At 38.3% G+C, this 27,954-nt stretch overlaps 3 protein-coding genes across 6 annotated transcripts in view; all 3 read right to left on the reverse strand.

The window, feature by feature from the left end:
• Positions 1-532: 532 nt before the first annotated feature.
• sumo3b (small ubiquitin like modifier 3b) lies at positions 533-5,078 on the reverse strand. Its single transcript, XM_044132684.1, has 4 exons — positions 4,908-5,078; positions 4,285-4,413; positions 4,062-4,133; positions 533-1,597 (listed from the first exon to the last, which is right to left on the reverse strand). Exons 1-4 carry the CDS (start codon positions 4,926-4,928, stop codon positions 1,535-1,537), a joined length of 285 nt encoding a protein of 94 aa, XP_043988619.1. The 5' UTR covers positions 4,929-5,078; the 3' UTR covers positions 533-1,534.
• A 1,439-nt stretch (positions 5,079-6,517) lies between these two features.
• Positions 6,518-11,227, reverse strand: pttg1ipb (PTTG1 interacting protein b). 2 transcript variants are annotated; one of them, XM_044132685.1, is made up of 7 exons: positions 11,009-11,225; positions 10,653-10,708; positions 9,840-9,948; positions 8,655-8,757; positions 7,726-7,791; positions 7,439-7,485; positions 6,518-7,062 (listed from the first exon to the last, which is right to left on the reverse strand). In XM_044132685.1, exons 1-7 carry the CDS (start codon positions 11,118-11,120, stop codon positions 7,019-7,021), a joined length of 537 nt encoding a protein of 178 aa, XP_043988620.1. In that variant the 5' UTR covers positions 11,121-11,225; the 3' UTR covers positions 6,518-7,018. The 2 variants fall into 2 exon arrangements, 1 of the variants encoding a protein (XP_043988620.1); XR_006372217.1 differs by having other exon boundaries at positions 7,042-7,062; positions 7,711-7,791; positions 11,009-11,227.
• A 1,622-nt stretch (positions 11,228-12,849) lies between these two features.
• The window catches only part of myo10l3 (myosin X, like 3), a 67,689-nt gene continuing 52,584 nt past the window's right edge, over positions 12,850-27,954 (reverse strand). For 2 of the 3 annotated variants that reach the window (XM_044132690.1, XM_044132688.1), the window contains exons 23-41: positions 26,579-26,959; positions 26,472-26,499; positions 25,550-26,380; positions 23,273-23,396; positions 22,846-23,089; positions 22,008-22,103; positions 21,727-21,820; positions 21,367-21,422; positions 20,059-20,201; positions 19,743-19,937; positions 19,485-19,642; positions 17,863-17,986; positions 17,252-17,549; positions 16,962-17,169; positions 16,101-16,237; positions 15,824-15,947; positions 15,269-15,724; positions 14,980-15,171; positions 12,850-14,331 (exon numbers count right to left, since the gene is read on the reverse strand). In XM_044132690.1, coding sequence (XP_043988625.1) covers positions 14,227-14,331; positions 14,980-15,171; positions 15,269-15,724; positions 15,824-15,947; positions 16,101-16,237; positions 16,962-17,169; positions 17,252-17,549; positions 17,863-17,986; positions 19,485-19,642; positions 19,743-19,937; positions 20,059-20,201; positions 21,367-21,422; positions 21,727-21,820; positions 22,008-22,103; positions 22,846-23,089; positions 23,273-23,396; positions 25,550-26,380; positions 26,472-26,499; positions 26,579-26,959 — 3,994 coding nt within the window. In that variant the 3' untranslated portion in view covers positions 12,850-14,226. The remainder of the gene's footprint in view (positions 14,332-14,979; positions 15,172-15,268; positions 15,725-15,823; positions 15,948-16,100; positions 16,238-16,961; positions 17,170-17,251; positions 17,550-17,862; positions 17,987-19,484; positions 19,643-19,742; positions 19,938-20,058; positions 20,202-21,366; positions 21,423-21,726; positions 21,821-22,007; positions 22,104-22,845; positions 23,090-23,272; positions 23,397-25,549; positions 26,381-26,471; positions 26,500-26,578; positions 26,960-27,954) is intronic. The other variant, XM_044132689.1, reaches the window with a different exon arrangement.

The raw sequence follows: 27,954 nt of genomic DNA on the forward strand, positions 1-27,954 counted from the left end.
TACAAAAAATATCCCAAGATATTAACCAACTTCAGCTTGTAACAAAGGTATTTAGTAAGAAATAATGTGCAGTGACATTTCCTTAAATGGGGTGTACATGGTTTATAACCCTTCAGTGGAGAAAGACTTAAACATTTCTGCAATGAACAATGGTCAAAAATCCCTATGGTTTTATATGATTAGTCATCACAAATGATTAATGACATTTAGGTTTGGGGGGGGACCAAGTTGTTCAAGGTCCCCCTTTTAATATATGGAATGATTTGCAGCCTTTGATATATAAATTATTTGAAACATTTAAGTGTGACAATCAATTAGAAAATCTTGAAGGGGCCAAATAAAATTTTGCAGCAGTGTATAAAGATGTCGTAACGTTTAAGACTTAAATGCACTGTAAAACAAAAGAAGCTCCTGGTGTGGCGGCTTCGTAACTCAAATTATACCCCAATACAACCTGCACATAGGAATATTTAACGATGTAGAAATACCAATCCTCCCAGCAATGTCCCACAAATGAAGGTCAGGCAGACAATTCAAGAGGTATCAAACTATATTTATTGTACACAGAACAGGGACAAATAATGTACAAATGGTGAAGAAAAGCCAATGTCCCTACTTGCTCTTAAAAGTTAAATTTAGAACACCGAAGGACATTCTCAAAGTAACAAAAAGGAAAAACAAAAAACAAACAACAAAAATCCCAGTAATCAAACAAAAAGCAGCTAACAAAAAAAAAAAAGAAAAAAAAAAAAAGAAAAGATGTGATGAACTTTTTACAAACCTATTCAAAAATTGTCAAGACAGTTTGCATGACTTTGGATGTATACCAATGCGACTGTGATGGACCAAAAAGGTGAGCTGTTTTTCCACTCTGTGACAAAGTCCATTTACAAGCGAAGGAAACAGTTTTCCCTACGTACGACTAAGGAACTAACAATGTACAGTAACTTATACATCTACAAACCTTAGAGATCCACATTTTTGGTCCTGCAAACCATACAACACTATTTAGATTGGCTTTAAATATAATATGGATATTTAACCCTTTGTTGCACAAGATTTTCTCCTGTTTATGTTAAATATGTTACATGGTTGTAAAAATGCTACCAGACATCAGAATCAGCCTCAAGCAGAGGAGAATTTCACACAATATCTTAACCAGTACGTCAATTAAAATATTTGAACCCGTTTTAAGTCTAAATGCTTATAAATTGAGAGACAGAATAAGGCTTATGATTCAAGAGTTTCGAGCACATCTTGTCACACAATCCCTCCATTTACAAGATGTCTGATCTGAGGTAAGCCCCAGCTTCAGACAAATAGTTCATTTAGGAGAATAAAACACTTTTAAAAGGGCTCCCCTGCATTACTTCAGACTTAGGATTGCCCTGCCCCCCAGCCCCTGAATGTCTGCCAAAAAACATGAGCCTGGCCTTAAGCCAAGCACAGAAAAGGAAAAAAAAAACTTAACTTGTAGAAATAAACAATACATCATGAACAAAATCTGACATTACATCAATAGTCCAAATGCCACTTAGTAGACTCCTCCTGTTTGTTGCTGAAATACATCAATAGTGTCCTCATCTTCCATCTCCAGCTGCAACAAAAAGAATTTAGTCATAAAAACAAAGCATGCACAAGGACATACAAACCTGTTCAAATTAACAATTTTGAGGGAAGTTCAAAATTCTTAGAATAGCTTAAATATTCATACAATACACATGAACACATCCAGAACAGTGTGTGGTTTATTCCAAAGAGAATTGAATATTGTGTCCCCCTAGTTGACACAGAAAACAAGGAAAAGAGATAAAAAAAAATTTAAAAAATGGGTGTCAACATGATTCCTTTAGAAACTCAAAGATGTAAATTGAAAACAACCTTGAAGTGAAATATTTTGATGCATCAGTTCTTCTGTTGGGAGCCACTTCACATATTACTTTAAGGGTCAATCAATCAATCAATCAATCAAGTGTATTTGTATAGCACACTTCAGCAACAAGGCAGTTCAAAGTACTTTACATCATGAAAACACAGAAAATACAATCATAGAAGACACAGCCAACAATTGAAACATAACATTTTGTCTGGTGGCAGTATTATACATCGGAATGTTTATCAATGTTTTATTTATAATATTTCAAAAGCAACTTTAATTCTAAATGTGCATTTCTAACTGTTAGAAGTGTTTTCACAGTAATCTTGTTTAAAGTTTGATCAATGAAAGCAGAGCAACTTTAACTGAATGCTTGCAAATATTAAAAAGTCTTATATTTAACTTTGAAACTTTGAAAATTTCATGGACCAGAAGTCCAGTGCAAACTTGTGTCCAGTGTGCAAACAGCACGGGACTGTTTTTATTGAAGCAATTTGACAAAGTCTATTTTATGAAAACTGTCAAGATAGCAGATGAACAATGAAGAGACTTCTTGCAAACATTCACCAGTTTTAATAATTGAGCACAGTAAATACTTTACAGTATTTACCGTGTTCATTAAAATAAGACTGAGTGCTTTGTAGGTTTACTCTGCAGTCTTCCGATGTCATTTAAATAACAATCAGTAGCCAAATCTGTTAACATGGAAGACATAATGCAAGCACACTTTAATAAAAAAAAAAAGTGTTGGTCGTCAACTTTACCGTAATAAATTAAATTCAGTCTGCAATAATCCATTTGGCATATTTTACATATATTCCAACAAGCTGTGAAAAAACTGATAAGTGTGATGAAACGGTAATGATGACATTAAATGCTTCTATTGTTACATGGCTACTTTCGTCTTCAACTCACCTTTTTAAATCTAGCTTTTTACGATTGTTTTTAAGATTAACAGCTGAACATCGACTCCCAACCATTTTTGAGCCAGAGAGCAGAAAGGTGTGGAGGGTAGAAGTTTGCACTAAATTTTAGGCAATGCTGCCAACATAGTGCACTTCATATTACACCCCACTGTGTTTATATAGTTTTGTTTTATCCATGTAAATGCCTTCTTCTCTGGTTGTAGGCTATTAGCTCTACAACAAAATAATGATTTTACTAATTCGATTTAATACAGAAGCAGAGAATTTTGAGTTTAGAAAATGCCTCAATTACTATTAAAAAAAAGTCAGTGAAGATACACAAATCCAGGGTGTGTATTAACCAACCAGCAGGGGATCTCTAGCAGTTTTAGTTCAAAGCTCATTTACGTTTCCAGCAGTTAATGAATAATACAATCAACCCTGATCGCTCCAAGGGTCTCCAGATTCCTGCTGACAAATGCTTTGCCTCCAGTTCAATAGAAACCCCTCTCCCTTCTTTGCTGTATCATCACATCAACCAGCTGACTGGAAAGGAACGCACCCGCGAGCTCCACATCATTAAACTACCTAAACCTCCGCTTTAACATTATACCGACGCTCAGGTTGTGTTTACTGAAAGTTAAACGCGTATTTATATAAAAATGTTTACATTTATTTGTTTTATCATGACCGTTAAATGTGCTACGGATGTTTTACTCTAATATGAAAAATTGAGAAATTTGTAATCAAGCCTTGGAAAAAATATGGACATAAAATAAAGAAAACACAAGTATGAAAAATTAAATGTGTCCTTCTCACCTTATTTTTGTCCTCTCATTTTCTTAATCCTCCAAACCTAGAATTTCTGTCTTTTATCTCATTTTTTTAGGTCACCTCTCCCTTCTTGTCTCTTTTTCTCATTACTCACATCTCAAAAAATTGTTTTCCTGTTTGCATCCTTAAAAATCTCCCCTTACTGATTTCCTGTTTTCTTTAAAAGCTTACCATTTTCTGGAAGCATATGTCATAAATTCATAGGGAATTTCCACATTGTACATTTTAAAATATATACAAAGGACGTGACTCACAAAATTGGGATACTGTAAATGTAAAATAGGTTCCTCAACACAAGAAATGGCAAAATATTACCTAGAGCTTCCCTACTCTCAAAAGTTATTTTGTATGCTTTTTAGAGCATTCAAACATCTGGAGGCACAAAACGCAAACTGAAAAATGTAACCTTGCTCTCACCACAATGTGTAACGTTGTGCTTTACGAACCTGTGCAGGTGTGTCTGTTTCATTGATCGGCTGTCCATCAAACCTAAACCTTATCTGACGAATTGAAAGCCCCTGTGAAAGACAAAAATGCAACTCAAAATCAAAACTGAAAACAGCTGTTGTGATGTAAAGTCTGAAGTTAAAAAAACAACAACAACTTCCTGGTTTCTTTTCACCTGGAAAGAAATCAGGTGTATTTCAGTGTAAAGGGGGCTGAGCTTACCTGTCTTTCGCAGTACGCCTTCATGAGTTTACTGAGCGGAGTGTGCCTCTTGATCTTGAACTGGACCACTGATCCATCCTGACCTGCTACCTTCAGGTTGATGTGGTCGTTCTCCGTCTTCACTCCTTCCTGCAACAAAATTACTCATCCTCATCATCACGAACTCAAGAAGCAGACAAGCCGGGAGCGAGTAGCTGGAGCTAATTTTGTCAGATTTCAGCGCTGAGGGAAGGTTTCACACATCCATGCCGCTTTCTGTTCATCCAGGGGGTTAGCTTAGCATGCTAGCCCATGCTGAAAACTGGCGCAGAGAGCCACAATGGCGCAAACGCACAGGGAAAACGCAAATGATTTTTACCCCCCAATCATCCCGCATGCTAGTATTTGAGAATATAAATTATTTTAAATGCAGCCCAATATGTAAAACTGCAGTTAACTTATCAAAAATATTAAATTCAAGCGCAATGTGCGCACAAACCCAGAATATCCGCAAACCTTTGTTTTCCCCGTCTGCCCGCTTAAACACGGTTACCGCAGTCTTTGGCGCAAACTTACAGCGGTAATCATTAGCATTAAATACTGAACCAAGAGGCGGCTTTCAGCAGCAGAACCCCGGTACCAACCTTTGGCTTCTCCTCAGACATGCTGCTACTTTCTCCGGTGCCTGAAACAAACGTGGAGCCTGGTGTCGGTGCTGCTGAGGCGGGTTGTTCTCACCTCCTACGGCCCGGCTATTTCGTCTGAAGCAAGAGCGCGCACCGGACAGAACTTTAAAACCTGATTCGACCAAACGGGATCACGTGTTCCCAAACTTAACGGGGCCGCGGATACGTGAACGCGTACAGAAATTTTGCGCACTCCCGTGAGAGAGCTGGACCGGATATGACGAAATACAAGACATATCCCTTCTTAACGAAATAAAGCCAGCATCAGGGAGACTGTCAGGAAGGTGGCGGTAATGCACCTATAAGTTGTTTGCCTACCGCCATAAAAAAGGAAAGAAGAAGAAGCAGGGAGACTGAATCATTAATCCAAATATGTAATATCGATTTAAATGTGTATGGCAAGCCTGCTCCAACTGTTAAGTTTATGTTTTACTTGCTTAAGAATATGTAATTTATATAAAATTTAAAAAAATTCTAATTATTTGGAGGAAAATAAAACCGAATGTTTAGTTACACTGTAACAACGCAACCATTTTTCTCGTTGTCTGTTTTAGGTTAGTTGTCTTTACCAAGGATGTTTCTATTTGCGAAATGCCAGAAATATTAAGTTTCCACTTTTTCAAAGAGCATTTTTTAAAATTGCAAAAACAACACATTTCCTGGATATTAAGTAGACCTCAGTTTTAATCTGTATCCTCTGACAAATTTGGATTTCTTATCTCGGCCCATTCTCCCTAGTGCATCTGTCTGAGTCAGGTTTGTTGGCCTTCTTACTTGAATACATCTTTTTAGCTCTACCCACTTTTTTTTCAATTGTGGACATCATGGCAGATGTCCACTCCAAAATGACAACATTTTTGTCTTTTTTCTACCACTACGTAATCAGACATGGGTACCCAAAAATGTACTTGCGCAAAAGTAGTAGCACTACTTCAATATATTTTGACTCAAATGGATGTAAAAATTAGTAATTCAAGAAATTATTTAAGAGTAAAATGTATTACTCTGCACTGCAGTACTGAGCAACTGACCACAACTGATTGAATATTTTAGAATGAACAAATGATAAAGTTTTGTGCAAACTCAGGTATTTTGTAAGGCCAAAAGTAAACTTTAGTATTTCATCCTTCCTTCAGATGACAAATTTATGGAGATGATGATTTGATTTTTTTCAGCAGGACTTGACACCTATCCACACAGCCAAATGTAGTAATAGATGTTTTAATGACCTCGTTGTGCTTGATCTCAGTTAAGCCAGGTAGAAATCTGTGGAGTATCGTCATATCAGAGGATGAGAGAAACCAGAGCCAACAACAAAGGCAGGCTGCCTTGAAAGAAACCTGAACTTCCTTAATACCTCAGCGGTGCATCAAGTTGATCGCCTCCATGCTACTCTACATTAATGCAGTAATTTGCGCTAAAGGAGGTCTAAATAACTACTAATGCATATACAGTAGAGTGGATGGACATACTATTCAGTAGGCCACCATTTGTGGTTAAAAGAATCTTTTTTTAAACAGAGAAATTAACTTTAATGAACATATAAGTAGAAAAAAGCAGAGCACACAATTGTTTATTGTCTTTATTTTCAAATGTATTATTACTTGCACAAAGATCTGATGAATCAAGTCATTAAAAGACTCTGATACATTTTAAGACTAATCTAATAAAGTTTAAAATCAGACAAAAAAAACCCAACCTGTTAAAGGCCTTTTAGATCAGATCACAGTTGTGCTGATGCAGAATGAAAGCATAGATGTTATAACACTGCAATGTATGTAAAATCCTTCATTATCAATGTTTTAGCTTATCTTGGGTGACAACATTGTGCCTTACAGCTTGTTTTACATATTGACAAAAAAGCACATTAGTTGAACAATCCTTCAACTAATTGTGAAACATTAGAGGGCCTTTATTTGTGAAACAAGTGTTAAGTAAAGACAAGGTTTTTATTTTTAGCTCAGTCACACTGAAATTAATCTGGAAGATCACAGTTTATCAACAGGTACTCATATGACAGTATTTCATTGTTACTGGCATCAAAAAGATCCTCTTCACTGACATTCCTCCTAATGATCATCCATGCGGGCGTAAGGATTTTCCTTCGCTATGCCTATTAAAATACATGAACAAAGATTGAATTTAGGAAACTGTGCTAATTGCATTAGTTTTAGTGTTTAATAATGGCAAATGTGGATTTTACAAAAGAGCAATAGTTTCAGTAACTGGAGAAGTGTAGTTCTGCCTTTATCCACTAGATGGAAACATTGACCACTTGAAAAAGAAAGATTTTTCTTTGTAATCTTTTCATTATAGTTTGTTATTCTTCACTTTCTCTAACTACCTTATTAAATATATTTTGCTGTGCTATTCTTTTTTTGTTTTTTTTTAAAACAAAAAAAAAAAAAAACTGCACATTAACAATTTGCTATATCCTAAAATCCCTATCTGATATTTCCAAATTTCATCATCAAAAGAATAGGTCTCACCATATTTCTGTCTTATTTCATCATGCCTCAGCTGGATCTCTGTTTTCCTAAAAGGGGAGAAAATCAAGGAGAAACTGGTTGAACAGCAGACAACTCGGACAGCTTGGATCTGTTTACTTTCACATCAAATTAATATGCAACTAAGTTAATGTGTAGAGTATATTTGAAGCAAGAAACGTGTAATTGGTTGAAAATGATTTTAAATTAGATTTTGGCCACATGAAAATCTAGACAGAAAACAGGGATTGATCAGGTTCTTAGCAGACACCTACTCAACAGCCATTCACCTGGCTTTCTGACGGGCCTTCCTCGCTCGGGTCTGTCTCTCCACCTGCGCATCTTCTCTTTTGTTTCTAAAAAATGAAAAATAAATAAAAACAACTGTTGTGTTTATTTGTTCAAAATATTAAATGGTTTAAAGAAGATGTAAAATTCTTATGGGATCCAGTGTCTTTTGAACCTTTTCATATTTTGTCAGCTTACATCCAAAAACTTTAATTAATGGGATTCTAAGCAATAGACCGCACAAAATAATGCTTAATAATTGAACTGGAAGAAAAAACTGAAATATGTGGGTCAATTTCTTTGAGACTCTTACTCTGATACCGCCACAATGAGATCCAATGTAACCAGTGGCTTTCCAAAGTATTCTAATTAGTAAATAGAGTCAGTCTGTGTGTAATTTATCTCAATATAAATATAAATGTTCTGTGAAAGTCACAGAACATTTATTCTCATGGTTGGAGAACATAATACAAAACAGCACTATAAAACACAGCAGAAAGCCCCAGCTGTGGGTTAGTGCTCCGTTTGTGGAACGAAAAAACAAAACACCAAGCATAGATGCCGTTTCTTTTTATCTGTTTGGGAAATGTGGCTAACAAAAGAGAAGATTATACTAATCCTATCAAGGAATGCTGCAGAAAAGGAGGCGGGTTATTGATTTTAACATTAAAAAAGTAAAAAAATAATAATAATAAATAAATAAATTAGGCAAATATCCAAAATATAGTATAGTTCTTCTTTTATAACCCAAGCTCTTACAAGAGGCTGAGGCTTAAATGCAACAGTGAGAGAAAGCTCTTTGGAGATAGCGGTGTCAGCCCAGCCTTACAGAATAATAACCCATTGTCTCCAACTCACCACCGCTCTGCCTCCTCCTTTGGTTATAAACCAGATTCCTCTGCCAGTGTGTTTCATGTGACTCACAGCTTACCCAGCCCTCTCACACTTGCAGCAGCAGAAGCAGCAGACGAGAATGGCAATGATGATGACTCCAGCCAGTACTGACATCGTGATGATCAATATCTGGAAGTTGACTGTACATTTTAAAAGGGCGAAATGAAAAATGAAATGAATAAAATCCACCCATAAAGAAACTTCCAGCAGTGTAAAAATGTGATCTCTGACCTGAGGGTTTATGGTCAACTAGCAGGTTGTAGTACATTTCAAACATTTTATCAGAGATAAAATGTTTGATTTTAAATTGTTTGAAAAAAAAAAAATTGTAGCAGCTCTGTCTAATGTTCCAACATTTTAAACTTATTTTTCTAAAACTGCTGACAGGTCAGCAGTTGTTCAGATTTACACCAATAACCAAACAATTCTGGAAATTGGTTGCTGACTGAAATTCTAGCCTTCATTTACGCATGGGGCCCATATAGACAGTAACCTGGCTAAAAATGGGTCCCAGACGGTATCATCCATGCCTGACATATTGACCTCAATTATTCTCTTTAATATTTTCTCCCATGTGTGAGTTATACTGTGTGGAAGGAATATTTCCATTACAAAGAAGACCAATTTTGTATTATGGTGCAAGAGTCCATACCAAAATTGTGCTTATTAAGTTGAGTGTTAAAATTTAAGAAATTAGTAAATATAGAAATGTTGAAAGTTATAAGGTCTACAAAGCTCAAAGGGAACTACTGCCATGTAACTTTCAGACACTTTTTGTATTTACATTCAAAAACAAAGATGATACTAAAATAAACCGATTGAAAATATGAGAATTTAAACAGTAAAAACTGCATTAAAAAATTAGACATTATTAACATGGAATATTAACCTTTGATAAAGACTATACTGTTGGCAACTGGTTGATTTTGCTTTGTTGATTTTTTAAAATAGTGAATTTGATTTATTTTCCTTGTTGAGATATACATAATGCTTTATTTATTTTATGCTCTTTGTTAATGTAATTTCTTGTTTCAATTATACTTGAGTTTGAATTTCCAAAATGAACACATATATAAAAATAAAATTACTATAATAAAACTGCACATACTTGATATTTACTCAATAATTCTAACTAAAAAAACATCACATATACTTGCAAAATATATGTTAAAACACAACAGATATATGCAAGGCTGAGACACATCCCATTTTGCTGTCTTACCCCAACACACACCCCATCGTGCATCATTCAGGGGGCAAACACTGCTGGGGGGCAGGATGTTCTTTACTGGGTAGTCCATGCATTGTTGGGTGGAAGAGCACCACAAGCACTGCAACAGCAAAAAAAAAAAACATAAAAAAAACCCCCAAAACAAAACACAAACATATTCATTGGTACATATGGGGTTCAATGAATTTTTGAGTGGGTATCGGTGCTATAAAACACACATAAAACAAAATACAAGCAATTTGTTTCCCTATTTGTGGTAAAGAAAAGAGTGCCGAAGTAAAAAGTCTGAAGTTTACATATATATATATATATATATATATATATATATATATATATATATATATATATATATATATATATATATATATATAAAAGAGGTACAGAAAAATTTACTCAAATCATTTTGTTTTTAAAACCTCAACCTCAGTCAAACTGAATTAAACTTGTGCATATTTGTTTATTTCATAATTTTGGGTTAACTAGTATTTGTTTAGAGGTCAACAACGCAAAGGATAACCCCTTTGACGTGTACAGTTGATACTGCGCCCCCTACAGTCAGAGTACAAAGAATTAGGAGCAAGTCTGGGAATCTTTAAAAATCCGTAACGAATGTATTTTTTCCTTATTTTTGGCTGATGATCTTTTTTAAAAAAAAAAAGATTTTATAAAGAAAAAAGAGGGAAAAATACAAACAAATTCAAATCGAACATTGCTGACTTTTGATGAGAAATCGCAATTGCGAAAGCACACACTAATCACGGCAACACATCAAGAAAGTGGAAAACTGAGAGGTGTAAAACTTACTGCCACATTCTGCAGACATTCATCACAACTAGTGTTGGATTTCAGGCTACAAAGAGCTGAAACAGAGAAAATGATGTATAAAAACTGAAGCACAATAAAGCAGAGGCTTGTGAGTGTTCGATCTTGGCACTTGGAGTTTAAAACTCAGATTGAAAAACACTAGGTTTCACTGTTGAATGCAACAAAAGCTCTGTTTAAAAAGCTTATGGACCAAATCATTATCCAAGTCGCTGATCTTTGTTTTTGCTCACTATAAATCTAATTTGCTGATGTCATGTGACAACCTCCTGACCACAATGACCGCACATAAAAAAAAGTTAAAAAAAAAACCTCACAGCAGCCTGAAGAAAACTTACCCGGAGCCGGGGACGGTGTCTGCGTCTCTGCTGCAGCGACAAAAACAATAAAGACACAGATGTTAAAAAATAAAGCAAAAGCAGAGGAGGTTGAGGTGGAAACCCCGAACATGGTGCCACCAGTGGGAAGCTGTGGAGACGGAAAAAATGCGTTTGTGAGAAGTGAAGGCTGGCCGTCTGCTTTACGATGGTGGACGTCATGAGCAGCTGACGCTTCTGTCATGAATCAGTGGCAGAAAGATAATAATGCTTCATAAGGTGGAAAAAAAAGCTTACTGTCTGGATTTGAACTAGCACTAGGCTTATTTTCCTCACCGGGTTTCAAACTAATAAAAACTTTATTGCACAAAATGAGAACTTTACCCATTTTAATGACAGGGACCATAATGAACCAATTTCGGGTAAACCGTAGTGACAAAACCCACACGTTTCCAGCTTTAAAAGCAATTAAGTCATTCTGCTGTGTTTGCAGGTTTTAATTGCTTACACGCAAAATTTTGGAGCATAATGTAAAATTTCAGTAAAAATAGTTACGGTAATTAACTGTCTGCACATAGTGACCCAGAGCAGCGAAAGGTTGAATGTAGCTACTGGTTCTGGTAACTGTTTGGCTGCTTCGGGTGAAGAGAAATAACATTGAGTTTATGGAGTTAAAGTGCAATGGCTTTTCTTTTTGTTCAGTTTTGTATTTATGTATCTCATATTGTATTTATGTAACGACATAACGAATGGTTATATCGTTACAGATATAACCATTCTGTCTTTATATCTGTAGGCCCATCAAGAGTTTGCATGAATAATATTAGCATGGCTAAAAGTCCTCTTGTGGAGAGGTTGAAGCTACTTACATTTAGAGAAAAATATTTGAATATTTCAACTAATTTTGTAATGTTTGTTTTTTTTTTTTGTAGAGGCAATGAGTTTAACTGCAGCTATATAAATGATCAGTATTTAAAACATTGTTGAACTACTGGCTCAACTCTTTAACTGGGTTTCTCTGCTAGAGGAGCAACTTGCTGCCGTTAATCCCTTATGATTTCTATAACTTAGAAAGTATTCCTGGATCAGTGCTTTTATGTTTTCTTTTTTTGTGTGTGCTCGGTCTTCTCACATGTCCAGTTGGTTGTGACAAGAAAGGGGTTTTTTACTTTCTGTTGTCTCTACATGTATTCTCAGTGTGAGGGATGCAATCAACTGTCCAGTTGCCACATGCTCATTCAGAAGGAGTGAGGAGTCAATGACTCAATGCAATCTACCAGGTTTCCTTAGACAGAAAACGTCTTGACCAGTTTTAGTAATGAACTGAACTTGTCTGTAGGTTTTGGTTACTAGGATCAATTGGAATGTATGGACTGAACCTGTATGGTTGAACTGAACAGATTTTTTGTTTTTATTGTAAAGTGCTTTTAAATAACATACGTTGTGATTTGGCACTGCATAAATAAACTACATTGAATATGCATGTATCCAAATGTTTTCTTTTTATTGTTGTAACCTGTCCTTAACATGCTTGGGACTAGTGGCAGAGCAAGAACATTTTTACTGCGGTGGCCAGGATGTAGTCTTAGGGGTGGCCAACAACTGACCAGTACCAGAGCTAGTTTGGAGCACAACATTCATCTTTTCCAAATCATTCACTAAAGACAGAACATATTTTCTTGAAGTGTTTAAAAAGAAAGTTATTTATTTTTTCCAAGCTAAAGAAAAAGTATCTGTGAGGGAATAAAAGAAGAATCAATATACAGCATTTTGTTGTAATTTATTCATGTCTGATGTTTCCTGTCCAGACACATCCAAGCATCGTCTGAATCATATTGTAAAGGATGAAACCAACACAAAAACTATTTCAAATACAATAATTTATTAAAGCATTTTTAAATTCTTATATAAAACATTATCTGGGTTTTTTGCCTCATCTAAACAATCAGAAGTCTCAAAAATACAGTCATAATCAACGGCAAGGTGGCTCTCTCTCTGGTGTGGCCGCCGGCAGCTGACCAGAGTGTCCAACTGTTGGTGAAAATGAGCACGGTGTAATGGAGGACAGTGATCTAATGTGAGGTAAATACTAAGCTCATTATGTCAACATTATATTACTCTAACCGTGAACTATACTGCAGATTGGTTGGCATTGACTTAATAATACAAATTTAACAGTCAGAGAAGCCCAGAAACAAAATGGAGACAATTCATCTGGTCCATCTCAGCATCACTTTCCGTGTGCGTACAAGCACAAATTAGACTAACAATTCATTTCAAGCGCATTTAGCTTTCTTGTCTCTCAAATCCATTGAGTGTTTTCAATAAATAAATACCACACCCTCACTTGATTGGTGACAAAAGGCAAAAACACACAAGCAAACTATGCTCACAAATGCAATGAAATGTTGTCATGCTTTCATTCTATAACACACATTTTGGCTGTTTTTAAACATACATTCAGCTCACATTTGTTCTTCTGGAACAGAAGCACACATATTATGCTACTTTGTCCTTTTCAGTCTTGGTAGAACAAAAGGGTTTTAGACTTTTAATTGGTGTATCTACTAACATCGTGTTCGATCAGTTTTAGTTCTTTTACCTGTTAGAGTATTGGTTTTGCCTCACATGTGTAAATAATCACAAACCAGTTTATATTTTGCTTCTGCAAGGCCACATTTATGCTGTTAAGTAAGGCAGAATGAGGGGACTTAATAAATACCCTGAGGGGATCTCCCTTCTGGAGAACATTCATTAGAAAAGGGGCCAAAAACTCTTGAAAAATTAAACACCAATCTAATAAATAAAGGTGCTAACTCTATCAGTGTGCATTTGCCACATAAGTTGTGTAAAATGTTTTGATTTGGTAATTTAGATGTGGAGGTGTTTCAAATTATACTCAAAGAGTTCAAAATGTTTACGTACAATCCATGAAGAATATGCCTGATTTCAGTTTAAAAAATAATTTTAAAAAATGTGAAATGACCAGTGTAACTCTTTGGAGATTACATGGAAGATCGTGAAGGTCCAATGGGATAAACATTCAGAATCTCTGCCCAAAAAGGTAGGAGAAGTATCATGTTTGGGTATTATTGGTGGGATATCTAAATGGAGTGTGTTGATGTTAACTCAAAATCTTTGTAGCAAAATCGCAGGTGTTTCCTCTTCTCTCATCTCCTTCTCTTCTCCGTGCCATTTATTTATGCAGTTGAGTAGGTATGGTGTTGGTCTCCAGTAGATCACCGGATCCAGTTGGTTCCATAACTGGACACAGATTTGACACTGCAGCGCTTCTTCACGATCATGTTTATGTACGCTTTCATGATCTTCGTGATCTCTCCAACCTGGCAGAAATGCAGCAAATTAAAGGGGAGTCAACAGCTATGAATGGTTAAAAAATAAAGAAACAAAACTGCATCTGAAATGTCCAATGCCTTGCAAAATCAACAATATCCCTTGAACTAAATACGGGGAATCAATCATATTTCCGTATTTAGTTACATTTTAAAATGTAGATAAATACAGGAAACTCCTGAAAGAAAACAAATTAGTGACAGCAAAAGGAGCAGAGGTTCATCCTACAATTGGACAATAGTGAAGACATAGCTGGACCGACAAGGGAATGATTTAGATCAGAGCATATTATAGTGTTAAAATGGCCCTAGACCCAATTGGGAATCTGTAACAAGACATAAGAATTTCTGTTTAAAGATTGATAAAATCAAACTACCTGAGTTTGAGTTATCTTCAAAGAGGAATCAGCAGAAATGTATGTGAAAGGTCAGGAACATACTCCAAAAGACAATATAAGTCCATGTCCTGCTTTTCAGGTTTTATTCAAAAATAAATGTGAAAATTATTTGTTTTGTTTTTTTAGAGTAATCCATCAAATCCAATACAAAAAAGTTTGTGCTTGCAATGTGACAAAATGTGAAAAAGTTAGGGCACAAAGAATTTTACAAGCCAATAAGAAGTTCCAAAACAAATTGTACCTCTGGTGTCTCGAAAAACATTTCCCTCTCATCCACAGTGATCTTGTAGGTGCAGGGCTGTGGAGCCCCAAAGAAGACAATGTGCTCGTACGGGAACGTCTCCAGAGGCTTTGGCTCGCCTTTCTTGTAGACGGACACATTCTCGGCGCTCACACTCAGCCAGAGGTCATGTGGGAATCCTCCTTCTTTACACTGTGAAGACCCAAACATAAGTGGAATCACAAAGACTGATATAAACCTGCCCCAATCTTTCCAGAAGTCATCTACGTTCTAGTACATCAAAAATTACCTCAACATCAAACAGTGTGGATCCATATCCCGGCCATTCCTTTATTATGCTCATGTATTTGAGCATGGCCTGGTGCTGATCCAGACCCTTGATGTGGGACCACTTCTCCACAATGCTTGCCCTGGTCGCAGACATCTCCTCCTTTATCCACATCTCCAGCATCTGCTCCTCCTCCATGCGTTGCTTCTTCATGGAGCCCGTCTTCAGTCCACGCCGCAGCGTGCCGTCCAAGAAGCTGGTCCTCCTTCGCTCCAGAGTCTGGCCCGACCCGGAGGCTCCACCCGCCTTGGTGAACTGCAGGATGCGGTTGCGCAGGCGACCCACAGGGTAGACGTTCTCCAGGTTCCATGCGATCCGGGTTTTGTCTCCGAACAGGAACTGCAGGCGCAGAGCGGCGAGGTGTTGCAGTGTCTCTTCACGAGCAGGAAAGTGGCCACGAGTCAAACTCTCATGGGCCTGACAAAAACAAAGACAAACATATTGTCATTGACATGTATGGATTTTTTTCTCTTCCAACAATTTTATTAAAATTTAAATGAAATCAGAGAAACAAACCTGCTCAAACATGAATGCAAACTCCACTCCTTCCTTTGGCATGCTTTCGACATCCAAGAAACAGTAGAGTTTAAAATACAGCCTCCACTGGCCCTCATCCCGAGCTTCCTCACTGCCAGCCAGTCTGGGGAGAGAAAGCCATAAATCTATCACTCCAACATCTGGTTTAAGCCAATTTTATTACCTCGTCTTCATAACACTGAAATCCCCAGGACACAGATTTCTGTACGTCTCTGATTAAAGATAATGTCTGGGGGAAAAAAAAGTTCAATCATACCTTTCAAATTTAGCCAGAACATCAGCCACGAGCACCCTGCTTTCCACAGCTTTGTCCACAGTATTGTTGTGCTCAAAGAGTGCAAACATGTTTCTGCTGTCCTCCATAGCCAGACCTCTGATCAGCTTCTCCACCACCTGACAAAGAGAAGAAATGCAGTCATATGCTTTCGCTCTTAATGTCACCGCTTGTAAAGATGTGCAAATGATTTTTTTCTACATTTGTTTAAAGTAGGAAAAAAAAAAAAATCACATTTTAAGATATAAAATGTAACAAAATTGCTGCCGGTGATTAATTTATTTTTTTCGACTTAATCCAAGTCTAGGAACTTTACTTTAGTAATCTATAGCATCATACTTTCCTTGAGTACAAGTATAATGTGACACAGGGCCTTAAAGTAATCCATAAAGGGGACGTGTGGTTTAGTTTTTATTTTTGGATTGACGGTATTAAAGAGTCTATTGACTTTGTGAAATACCAGAAAATGTAAATAAACATCTGGTGACTTCTAGCAAGAAACAACCACAACTATTTATTGATAATGATCCAAAATATATGGTTAAACCAACACAGGAGTGGTTTAACAAACACAAAATTAACCTTCACCTTAGTCCCCAAACCTAATCCTTTTAGAAACCTTTGGGCAGAACTTGAGAGAGAAAATGAAAAGAGAACCTAGGAGTCTGGACACTACAGACATAATAAAAAGAGGAGTGGTCAAGGATTCCTCAATTGTATGTTCCAACCTTGTGCACCGAGTTTCAGGAGAAGATTAAGTACTTCTAAAAATGACTTTTTAAAGTTGAATTTGCTTTGACACAAGGAAAACTAATCAATAAGCAATGATTGTGATCTACTTACCTCTCCAGCAGTGGTGTGAGAGTTGATGGAGATCTTGCAGGAGCCTCCTCCATGGCAGTAGACTGTGGTGGTCATTTCCTGCCTGGTAAGAAGTGCCACAATCTCCTCCTGGGAGGGAACAAACTCTCTCGTCTTTGTCTTCTTCAGAGACTCCCCGATAAAATGGGCAAACATTTCAATTTCTGTCCCAGGAAACAACTCCTTAATCCTGAAGAAAATGTAGAGGTGCAAAAACAAACATTTAGACCAGAGCTCAAACTTTCCATCACTTAGTCCAAGTAGAGCTTCACCTTTTCAGGTGAAACTTGAGGTAGCGCAGGATTCCTCGGCTGGGCAGGAAGGTGCAGCTCATGCAGGTCAGGAGATGCCAATGGGCTCGGTTGGCGGGACTGTTGGGGTGCGGGACGTGATTGGTCTGTTTGATCAGCTGACAGTAAACTTCATCTCGTAACGGCCTCAAGTCTTGACAGGTTTGCAGGATTCCCTGAATGATTGGCACCGGGTCTGACACGGCCTCCATCTCCTGCAGTGAGTTAAAAATCTTCACGGCTTCGTCCTGCAGGCTGGTGTAACCTTTTTCCTTTTGCACTAAGAGACATAGCGGGGAGAACAGTTTGCTTACCCAGAGGAAATTATTTTCTTTTAATCACACTCATTGAATACTTCAAACTAAACCATGAAAAATACACTAAAAAGACTAAATAATAGGACAGAATGCAGAAAGAAAAACAGAAAACTTATGACATAAAAATGATTACACCAGATGGATCATCTTATAGCTGACACAAATCTTTGGATGCCCTCTAGAATGTTCTTAAAAAGACTTTTCTGAGTGCACAATTGGCCAATACAAATAATAATAATAATAAAAACTTTGAAAAGTGCATGAATGAACACTCACAGTGGACGCTGACATCTCCATAAGGTAGAGGTAGAAGGGGGGAGTGCAAAGGATGCTGGGTATATCTCAGGATGGGGTTCCTCCAGTACGTCTGCTCCACAGCCTCCACATTTAAACTACTCTCCTGTAACAACAAAATCACAAATTTGTTGTTTTATGCCTTATTAACTGGCTCACAAAGAATGCTTCTCACCAAATTAAGATTGCTCTAAAGTCTTCAGGATTTCTCAAACACAGCTGGAATGAATAAAAATTGTATTTCATTGTGAGGGAATTTCATAACGCTACTATGTTCTTAGCAACTGCCAAATAAATTCCTTGTGCTACTCATCCTACCGCAGTGATACAGCTGAGGGATCATATGTGAATGGAGATGTGTCTCAGTACTTCTACCGTCTGATAAATTGACCTATTTCTTCTACAGTTTTCTGCACTCACGTTTCAGTCTTGCTGAGGATTATGCAATAATTTTAACCACCATGCTGTCTGGAATCTCATGCAGATGATAAAAAATAAAACGTCTTTGTATTGGTCACTGATTGTAGTAAGCTAAACAAATCAAGGCAAAATAGAATGAAGTTGAACTATAAGTCATTGTTTGACTATTGCAAAATTATATCATAAAACCTTGTGACTTAATATTTTCCTCCTATCTTTTCATTGCTTTTCTTTTAATCACACTAATAATGAAAATAAAGTTATAACTTTGAAAGCATGAAAACTATGTTTTTCATTTGAAGTCACCCCGGAAACACTGTATTCAGTCTCCCAGCAACCAGCACAACCAAATCTGGACAGTTTGAATATATGTGCACTGGACGAGGCCAGTGCATGCCAATTTCTATGATGTACAAGGAGTTTAAGTGTGGAGCAACATTTGTTGCTGACGACATTACACACTGCAGTACATAGAAGTCACGGTGCTAATCGTGTTACATTAATTTTCTTGGCGTACCTCCAGCCCAGTGTGGGTGTGACGAGGTTGTAGCCTTGGAGTGAGGGGTGCTTTAAATTTTCTGATAATTAATCCACACCAGATAATTGCTGCCACTACATCACACACACACACGCACACACACACTACCCTGAGATGCTGCTACTCCCATAATAAACCAATACAATCTCTGCATGGAAGATTTGTGCATGCTCAAAACAACCCAAATGCTACCACACAGAAAGGAGAGTGAACTGCATTTGCAATAAGAACAAGAAGACTTCACCAAGAACCGATGGAGACTTTCCAAGTTCAAAGTAATTTTAAGTATTGAAAATATGGTCTCAATCTTGTGTAAATTAGGCCTAATACAAAGAAATTCATGCTAAGAACTGAATGAATGATTATAGAGTTTAATGTCACAAAGTCTGGATGTATGGTAGGGAGAAAGTGGTGATGTTCTGGAAAAACAAAACCACATGAACAGCACAGCACACAGTTCAAGTACCTCACTTCACAACCGTGTGTGTCCCTGCCAAAGGTTTGCTAAGCTAGAAAGAATGTTTGTCATTTTACTGAGATATTTGAAATGGTCAGTTCTGAGAGAAATCATCAATCTTTAAAGATGTCAGTTATCAGTGAATCAGAGCTGCATCACAACAAAAAGTCAAACTAAAAGGTTTGTCACCTTGATGTCCCTGATGAGTTGCTGAGTTGGTGTTTCGATGGGAACTTTGTTGTCTATCACTCCCTGTATGGCGTTTGCCCACCGCATGGCTTCATTCAGCATCTTAGTATAAAGTCGGTAAGAGTGTTTACGTCCATAAACAATGATATTCCAGTAACCTGGGAGGAGTGGCGAAAAGAGACACGGGACATATGTGGGAGTGAAGTTAATATATGCAACTCGGTCAGAAATGATGATGCTAACTGATGTTGAACCTACCAGAGTCCTTGAAGACTTTCTCATCTGGTTGTACAACAGAACAAAGGCTGTTCAAGACCAGCGTTCCCAGTTTAGTTGCGTTGCGCTCTGATGACTTGTAATAGTCGAGAGAGTTTGTGGTGAGAACAAACCAGCGCTTCTTCAGCTTCAGAGAGGTACTCTTCGCTCCTGACTTCATTTCTTTATGCAGCCAGCCTGAGAATGAAAAACCAACATGTTGCCATGGATTCCTACTTAGAATATTGATTACTTAAATGCAATCTTCTGTATGAAAATCTATCACTACATATTCATATGAATCCAGATCCAGGCTGACCTCTGACTAGGAACTCCTGCCCATCGACTTTTGTATCTCCTTTAGATTTTTGCAGCAGACCAATCCAGTGGTGCATCTCTTCAGGCGTGTCTGTATTGCAGTGGATGACTCTGTTGGCCGTGATGATCACAAAGGAGTTTGGTCTGGAGAGAGAAAAAAATCACTTTGAAAATTTTTCTTTAAAAAAGATGGTCTTTGCAAAAAGCGTTAAACCACATCTTAGATTTGCATATTCTCCTTCCAAGCAGCCAGACCTTCAAATATTTGAACTTGGTCTCATAAAAGAGCTTTTTACACTTTTTGGGGGATTTTAGCTTTTTATCAAGTTGCCATGAATTTACTTGGAGAAAATGTGTTACCTACAAATTATTCCAGCATAAAAATATCTTGCTTTCAGGCAGTTTGTTTTGTTTTAGATCAAGGCATTTTCAAATGATTGGTCTTAGGGTGCCAGAACAAACAAGAATTGTGATGTTTGTTGTTGGTCTATTCAGTTTGACATATTGTCACAACCCCACAAATAATGCAACCACATTTTAAATGGACAGTTTTTTTAAAGATTACAAACATATTTTGAGCATATTTTTCGGAAAACCATGTCATAAATCATGGTTTGTTGATTTGTCTGGATCATTCCTAGCAAGCGACCCTTGACAATAAGGTCACTGTCTCGGTTTCACCTCCTTATTTCTCTGTATTCAGATACATTTTCCTTAACCTCTAGAACCCGACGGACCCACCGGTGGGTCCAGCTGCCATGTGACCTCGGCTTGCTTAGGGTGAAAGAGGTTAATTAGGAGACTCGGAAAATTAAACTTTTAGTGCAGTAACACTCACTTCAATAAAATATTTGTTCTGTCCATAAAATAGGTAATTGTTGCAGACTGGTAAACAAAATTGTAAATTGAGTGGAAAAAGGGACAAAATCACATTAATTAAAATGTAATGCATAGTGCACAAAAGTGGCATGGATTTTAATGACTCCTAGATAAATGACTTTCCATAAAGGAAATGCATCTGTAAAACAACAGTCCAGATGAAGACAGCCTTACTTTCAGAGATTGTTTATCCACTATAATTGTTCCTTTGCCTTCTCTTTGTATACATTCTGCATTTGCAATCGGTCAACCAACCACAACGCAATCATAGAGAGATACCAGAACATGATAAAAAGGGAGAGAGAGAAGTTAAAAGTCAAAGCAAGAACAAATTAAATGTCTAAAGACAGTCTGATGGCATAGAAGCAACTCACAAAGAAATTAAAGATGTTTAAAGATCCTAATGGTGAAATAATATTTAGAAACTCACCTGTCTGGGTTGTCTGATGCACAAACAGAATCAATCAAACCCACATCTAGTGTACCCTGAGGGGAAAAAATGGTGGTGTGAATGAAAAGCTTTGCCTTTTAAATCCAAAATATTTTCTGTAGAGAGCAACTCCTGCTAATGGCTTCAAAAGAGAAGTTGTATATCATATAAATTAACCTCAGTATGGATCAGAGAGCTTCAGTTTCAAATTCTTCAAGTAAAACCAAAGTTATAATCTAACCTCAAAACTGGACTGGACCTTCATACTTTAGTGGAATCAGTTACATGTTTACTCACTTCTCACTGTACGATAAATAAAAAAAAAAATAAAATAACTGAGGCTGGAGCCGAGACACTCACCACAGCATTCTTTGGGTTGGCCTGTTCGTGGTGGATCTCCAGGAGCTGCTCCGGGCTGGCGCTGTGGACCCGACTCAGCACATTGAACCAACCACTGAGTGGGTCAGAGGGAGTTCAGAAAGCACAAACTCAGCAAACACATAATTGCAAATTAAACCGTGAACTTCCATTGGGCAACCACAAGGGGGAACTTAATTTCTATACTTGTAGGTTGAGACAATTTAAAAAAGCAGCACTTGGCAGAGAGCAAGATGAATGGAAATAATGGGAATATAATTTACCTGGCATCTTCGGGTGACTCGGCATAGATCTGATAAGTCCTTTCCTCTGTGACAATATTCAGAGCATTTTCCTTCTCATGGTTGTCCACAATCTCCCTTTAAAAACACGCAGATTTATTTTTGACAATGATAAAATGTTTACTACAGTACCTTGCAAAAAATATTAATATCCTTTAAACCTTTTAACATTTGTCCTGCTACGGCCACAAATTTCAATGAATCAAATTGGGATTTTATGCAACAAACCAACTGAAAGCAGCAAGCAACAACGGTCAAAGAAGTTTCAAAATAAATAAAAGTCGGTGTTTGAATTCAGCTTCCTTTAGTTAATACTTCATACAGTCAATATCCCAACAGAATGATGCTGCTGCCACCGCATTTAAATTTTATGGCCATCATTGTGTGTTCAGGCCAGGGTCATGTACAGTGTTAGTTTTTAGGGCTTTTAATATAAAAAAGTTCAGTTTTTGTCTTATCTGACTGAGGCACCTCCTCCCACATGTTTAACGTTTCCACTGTGATGGCCTGTAGTTTACTACAACTCGAGGGAAGATTATTTGAGAAAATAACGACAGTTGTCATTTTTACAGATTGTTTCCTACAAGGTTGTTTTCTGAAGGGAATTTGATGCATCTGACTTTATCTAAAGGTATTACAATATTAGGGGATCTGAATGTAAAAGCACAATGCACTTTTCAGATTTGTAAGCAATTTTGAGGCCCGTTTATCATCTTCTTTTCACTTGAAAAATTAAATATATGTGGTTGTATTGTGACAAGATGGAAAAAACTACTTTAAAATACTTGACACTGTATGACATATATTCAAGGTTTCTTACTTGGCTGCACGGATGTCTATCGTTCCTTTCAGCTTTTCTTCACTGTCGTTCTCGAAGTACATGAGTTTTGCCTCACGCAGGACAAACCATCGCATCTTCCAGTTGCGCCGAGACAAAGTGGACATCCCTCCGCCCTTTTTGTAAAGCCAGCCAGATTTGAGGGAATCCTGTTTGGCCCGGAACCACATGAAGGTCTCATCTTTGAGGACACACCAGCGGCGACGCCATGGGATCATGAGTCCACCTGAGATGTTTATTGTATAATTTTAAAATGTGACAAGATATTTCACTTAAAACAGTGTTGCTTCCAGTGACTAAAATGCAAGGATATGAAAGAGTCTGAAAGAGCCAATGTCGACATATTGAAGCTGTGCTTTGCTGTGCATTAGTTGTTTGCATGCCTCATGGGCAGTGGCTCGGTACTCACCCTTCATGTAGAGGTAGCCATGGAAATATGGAGGCCCACTGCCATTCAGCAAACTCACTCTCCCATTAGAAATCTCCTCATCTGTGTCCACGTAGCCGTCATTCTCCTCGTCACTGTCAATGAACTGAAACACAGCAGCACTGTGATGTTGCTTCACTCTGGTTGGATGTGAAATTCACAGAAATGCTTTGCTCAACATGCATAAGGTAAAAAAAAAAATAAAATCCTTGAGCTGCAAATATAATTAATGACCACTTCATTTAGATCAGCACCATTCTATAATTTCACTTCTGACATTCTGTCTGAACTCGCTTACAGAAATCTTTAAAAGCCATCCCTTCACACCGACACAGATGTGGGGACGTTGGCATGCACATTTCTGCATGCCAACACATACAAAATTTTTCTTTTCCTCTGACATTCTGCTGATGCCACAAAGCTCAGACTGAAGGCTCTGCTAAGCCAGCAGTATCTTGCATTTAGGCTCAAATGCAGCCACATCTGCAGAGCCAAAACAAATGATTCCAACTCAGCTTCATTGTTGTTTCCATGTGAGCTGAAAGTGGTAACAGCAGCAGGCAGCACAGCAAAGGATCATGTGTGGAGAAGTCATATGTTAAGGCAAAATAATAAACACCGGACCGGAGATTCTTGGTGTTAAGTGCATGTAAGAGCAACCTCAGTGACCTCTCGTTTAGGTTCAACTTTAATAATGCATATTTTGAGTTTCTTCATGAAGGGTTTTGCTCTTTTGGATTTTTATGTCTACTTGCTTCAGATGTTACTTTCAGTGATTTGGATTATAATATAGTGACTCGCAAAAGTTTTCAAATCTCTTGAACACATTCTGTCACGTCACAACTACAAACGTTTGTGTATTTTATTCTGATTTTATGTATTTGACCAGCACAATGTGGAGTATAACTGTTTAGAGCATTTTCTTCTCTCATGCTACCAAATAATATTGAGTGCAACCAATTAATTGTCCTGCAGGAATCACCTAATAAGGAACTCAAGCTCACATGTGTGCAACTTGATCTCGGTATAAATTCAGCCGTTCTGTGACGGCCTCAGAGGTTTGCTGAACATTAGAGCACAAACCACATGAAGACCAAGGAACACATCGGGCACATCAGGGCTAAAGCTGTAAAGAAGCTAAAAGCAGGGTTTGATTATTACCCAATATCAAAATCATTGAACAGCTCACATAGCCCTGATCAAAAACACATCTCAAAATGGAGACCACATGGCACATCTCCAAACAACTTAAGATGTCAGGTGAAAAGAAGCATCCAATAGGCCGATGTTCAGTCCGGAGGAGCTTCCAGAGTTGGGGTGGGAGAATCTCATGCTAGGACAACTTTTAGTTGTCCAGGAATCTAGCCTTCAGGTGACGGAGGAAGACAACTGTAAGAAGTCCTTTTTAAAGTTTGCTACAAGTCATGAAGGAAACACAGCAAACATGAAGAACGAGGTTGCCTAATCTGAGGAAACCAGAACTGAACCTTTTAGCCTACATTGGAGGAAAACCTACACTGCATATCCCAGAAGGAGACCTGGTAGTGGCAGAATTATGATGTGGAAATATAAGGGAAGCCGGTGAAAGTTGATGGGTGGATGGATGGAGTGGAAGATAGAGCAAACCTATTGAGAGTGGGGCTGGATAATTTAGTGAAATGTATCACAATATAAGAGTTTCATATCAGTCAATATAGATGATTATTGATTCGTTTTTTGCTTTAAATAGCTAAAATACTGCCAAGCTAATAAAGTGACCTTTTTATCCACCATGTCCCCTCAAGTTGTTGTACTTATTTTCTTCTTCCACTCCATGCCACTGTTTTTTATTTTTAAGCAGTTATGAGGCATGTTGGAGAAACCTGAAACTGCTGCTGCACAAGTCACTCAACAGGTTGTTGCTAGGTAACTAAAGAGTGAGTGAATTAGTTGATGCCACCAAACGCTTTAGCCTGCTGTTAGAGTAGCTAAAGCCTTTCCTCTGCCTACATACACCAGAATGCTGGATCAGAGTTTAGTGAAATTATTCAGCATTGTATAGAACGTGTCATTTATTGCTATTGGTCACGTGCCTATCACTATTGTTATTGATCTATTGTCCAGCCATAGTTGAGAGGCTACAAAAGACCGTGGCAGAGGTTCACCTTTCAGATGGACAACAATCCTACTCTACGTTGTTGGTCTATCACACAAAGGTGTGGGTGTACAATGTGGCAAGAAAGGTTTGATAGATAAATATTCAGCAGAAGCTGAACTTACTGAGTCTGAGCTGCCTCTGAAAGAATCCAGGCTGTTTTGGGTGCAGGAGGATTCACGTAACACCTCCTCGTCTGTGATATGGCCATCGTTGATGCTAGCACCTGAGCTCCCATGGGCCTCCTCAAACTCTTCCTGATCATAGTCTGACTCTGCGTCTGGCAGGTTTGACTGCGTTGGCACATCATTCAAAGGCACAAAATCCAAATTCCTGGTAGTTCTCTGGCATGGCTGCCTTTCTCCATTAGTCCCTATAAGAGGAGAAGGAGGAGGGCGATGGGTTTGGGAGACTGCAACAATGGGGGTATGATTAAGTCCATTAGAGGTGGCAGGGGGGAGTTTTTCTGGTGCAGAGTGAGGACCTGAGGATGAGGACACCATGACTCCTTCTGCAAAGGCAGGGGGAGGAGGGGGAATACTCTGAAACACGTCTGTATCAAGAGGAACCGCAGCTGGAGGAGGAAAGTCTGGCAAAGGAACACATTCGTCCTCCGTGGGGAAACCCTCATCCACTTCCTCCTCAGCCAAAGGAGCTGCCGATTCATTCACTTCATGGAGATTTTCCTCGCTTGAGAGCGATGGCTCTAGCCCTCCGAAGTCCAGCAGCTCCAGGAACTCTGTTGCCACGCGAGACGCCTCCTTCTCCAGCCTGTAGATCTCAGCATCCCTCATCTGACGCAGTTCCTCGCGGGAAACGTCCCCGAGGAGCGACACGCCATCTTCCTGCTGCTTCTGCAGACGCTCGATCTCCCTCTCGAGACGCAGGATCTCCTCCATCTGGCGGCTCTCCTCCTCAGAGGTGAGGTTATAGGACGGAGTCTGGGTGAGATCCTGCTGTTGACCAGAACAGTTCAGAAAATTCAAACATCTGCTCCCACATCATGTTTAGTTATTATTTCAGAAGCAGAAAATGAAATTGAGTTACCTTAGGGCAAGCACCATTCAGGGACTTCCTACAGAAAAAATATTGATATTATAATTAGAGCATAAAGTAAAGAAAGTTACACAACAAACACAAAAATTACATTCTACCTTGTATCCCCTTTAGCTGCCAATGTCTGCTGTTCTTTCTCCTTCATCAGTCTCTGCTCCTCTTCCTCTGCCCTCCTTTTGCTCTCCTCTTCCTCCTTTAGTCTCTCCTCTTCTTTCCGTCTCTCCTCCTCCTCCATCCTTTTCCTCTCCTCTTCTAAGCGCCTCCTCTCCTCTTCTTCTCTCCTTTTCTTCTCCTCTTGCTCCCGCCTCCACTTTTCCTCCCTAAGTTTGTGGCAGACGGACCGAGCGAGTTGTCCCCTGCGGTGTTTTTGCAGGACGACGGCAGCCAAGCGCAGGCGCAGGAAGGCGCGTCTCCAAAAGTGAGCGCGGTAGTTCTTCTGGATGGTAACGACGCTGTATAGGACTCTCTTGTATTGTTTCCTATAAACAGATATTTAAAAAAAAAGTCCAATAAACTGTGCTGATTTTTATTTTTCTGGAACGTCATAAAATGTGATATTTGTCTGATTTGAAATATAAATCTACTGAATGAATCAAACAAAGGCCTTTTTAGTTTGTCTTGACAGTGACGTCATTAATAACTCAATTCCCGGACCACGTGTCTAAGTCAAGTCTGAAGTCTTTGTTCAAGGAACTCAAACTTCCAAGTAGAGCTAAATGCTATCATAACATGCTAAAAATGCTAATAATTTGTTTCACATTTTTACAGCAACGGCACTCACGTGTGCATGACGTCGCCTCTTCTCCTATTACACCTAATTAATGACCCCTCACAGAAGGACGGCTAGTGTATAAATAGCTTAAAGGCTGTTTTTGATACTTCCTGTTTTATTGTTCTTTAAAAGGAACAGATTTTAGGATAAAAAAAATCTGTTTTGGCAGGTCAAAGCTGTACAAAAACACACACAATTCTGATTGGTGCATCTTTATTTCTGCTTCTCTGTTTAAATAAACACCCTGGAAAGAAAAAGGCCTGTATGGCTGTGCCAATCCTCTGTGGACCGTTGTGTTTAGCATTGTGACTCAGCCCCAACACCCACACACAGCACATGCATTAGATGCATATAAACATGGACACGTCCAAACAGCACATAACTTTCTGGGGACCACACACGCACTCTGCTCCAACTCTGTGACCCCCAGTCTGACCTATCGTCCCCTTTTGTCACAGCATGTGCTTCCTCTGGTGTCAGGACGGCCTCTGAACTGATATAATGTTACGTGTAATAACACAAAGCCTGTACTTGTGTCTTTAGGGAACTTCCCGAGGCTCTGGCTTCAGCAAGAACTAGTCAGAGGGGAAGGAAACCCATAACCTGAATGCTGTCATCAGGCCCATTATACTCTCCCAGCAGAGCTTTTCACAGTACTGTATGTAACCTTATATATGTCTGCATGCAGGTGGAGTACAGTTA

The sequence above is a fragment of the Gambusia affinis genome, linkage group LG11 (assembly GCF_019740435.1).
Source record: "Gambusia affinis linkage group LG11, SWU_Gaff_1.0, whole genome shotgun sequence".
NCBI classification, from domain to species: Eukaryota; Metazoa; Chordata; class Actinopteri; order Cyprinodontiformes; family Poeciliidae; genus Gambusia; species Gambusia affinis.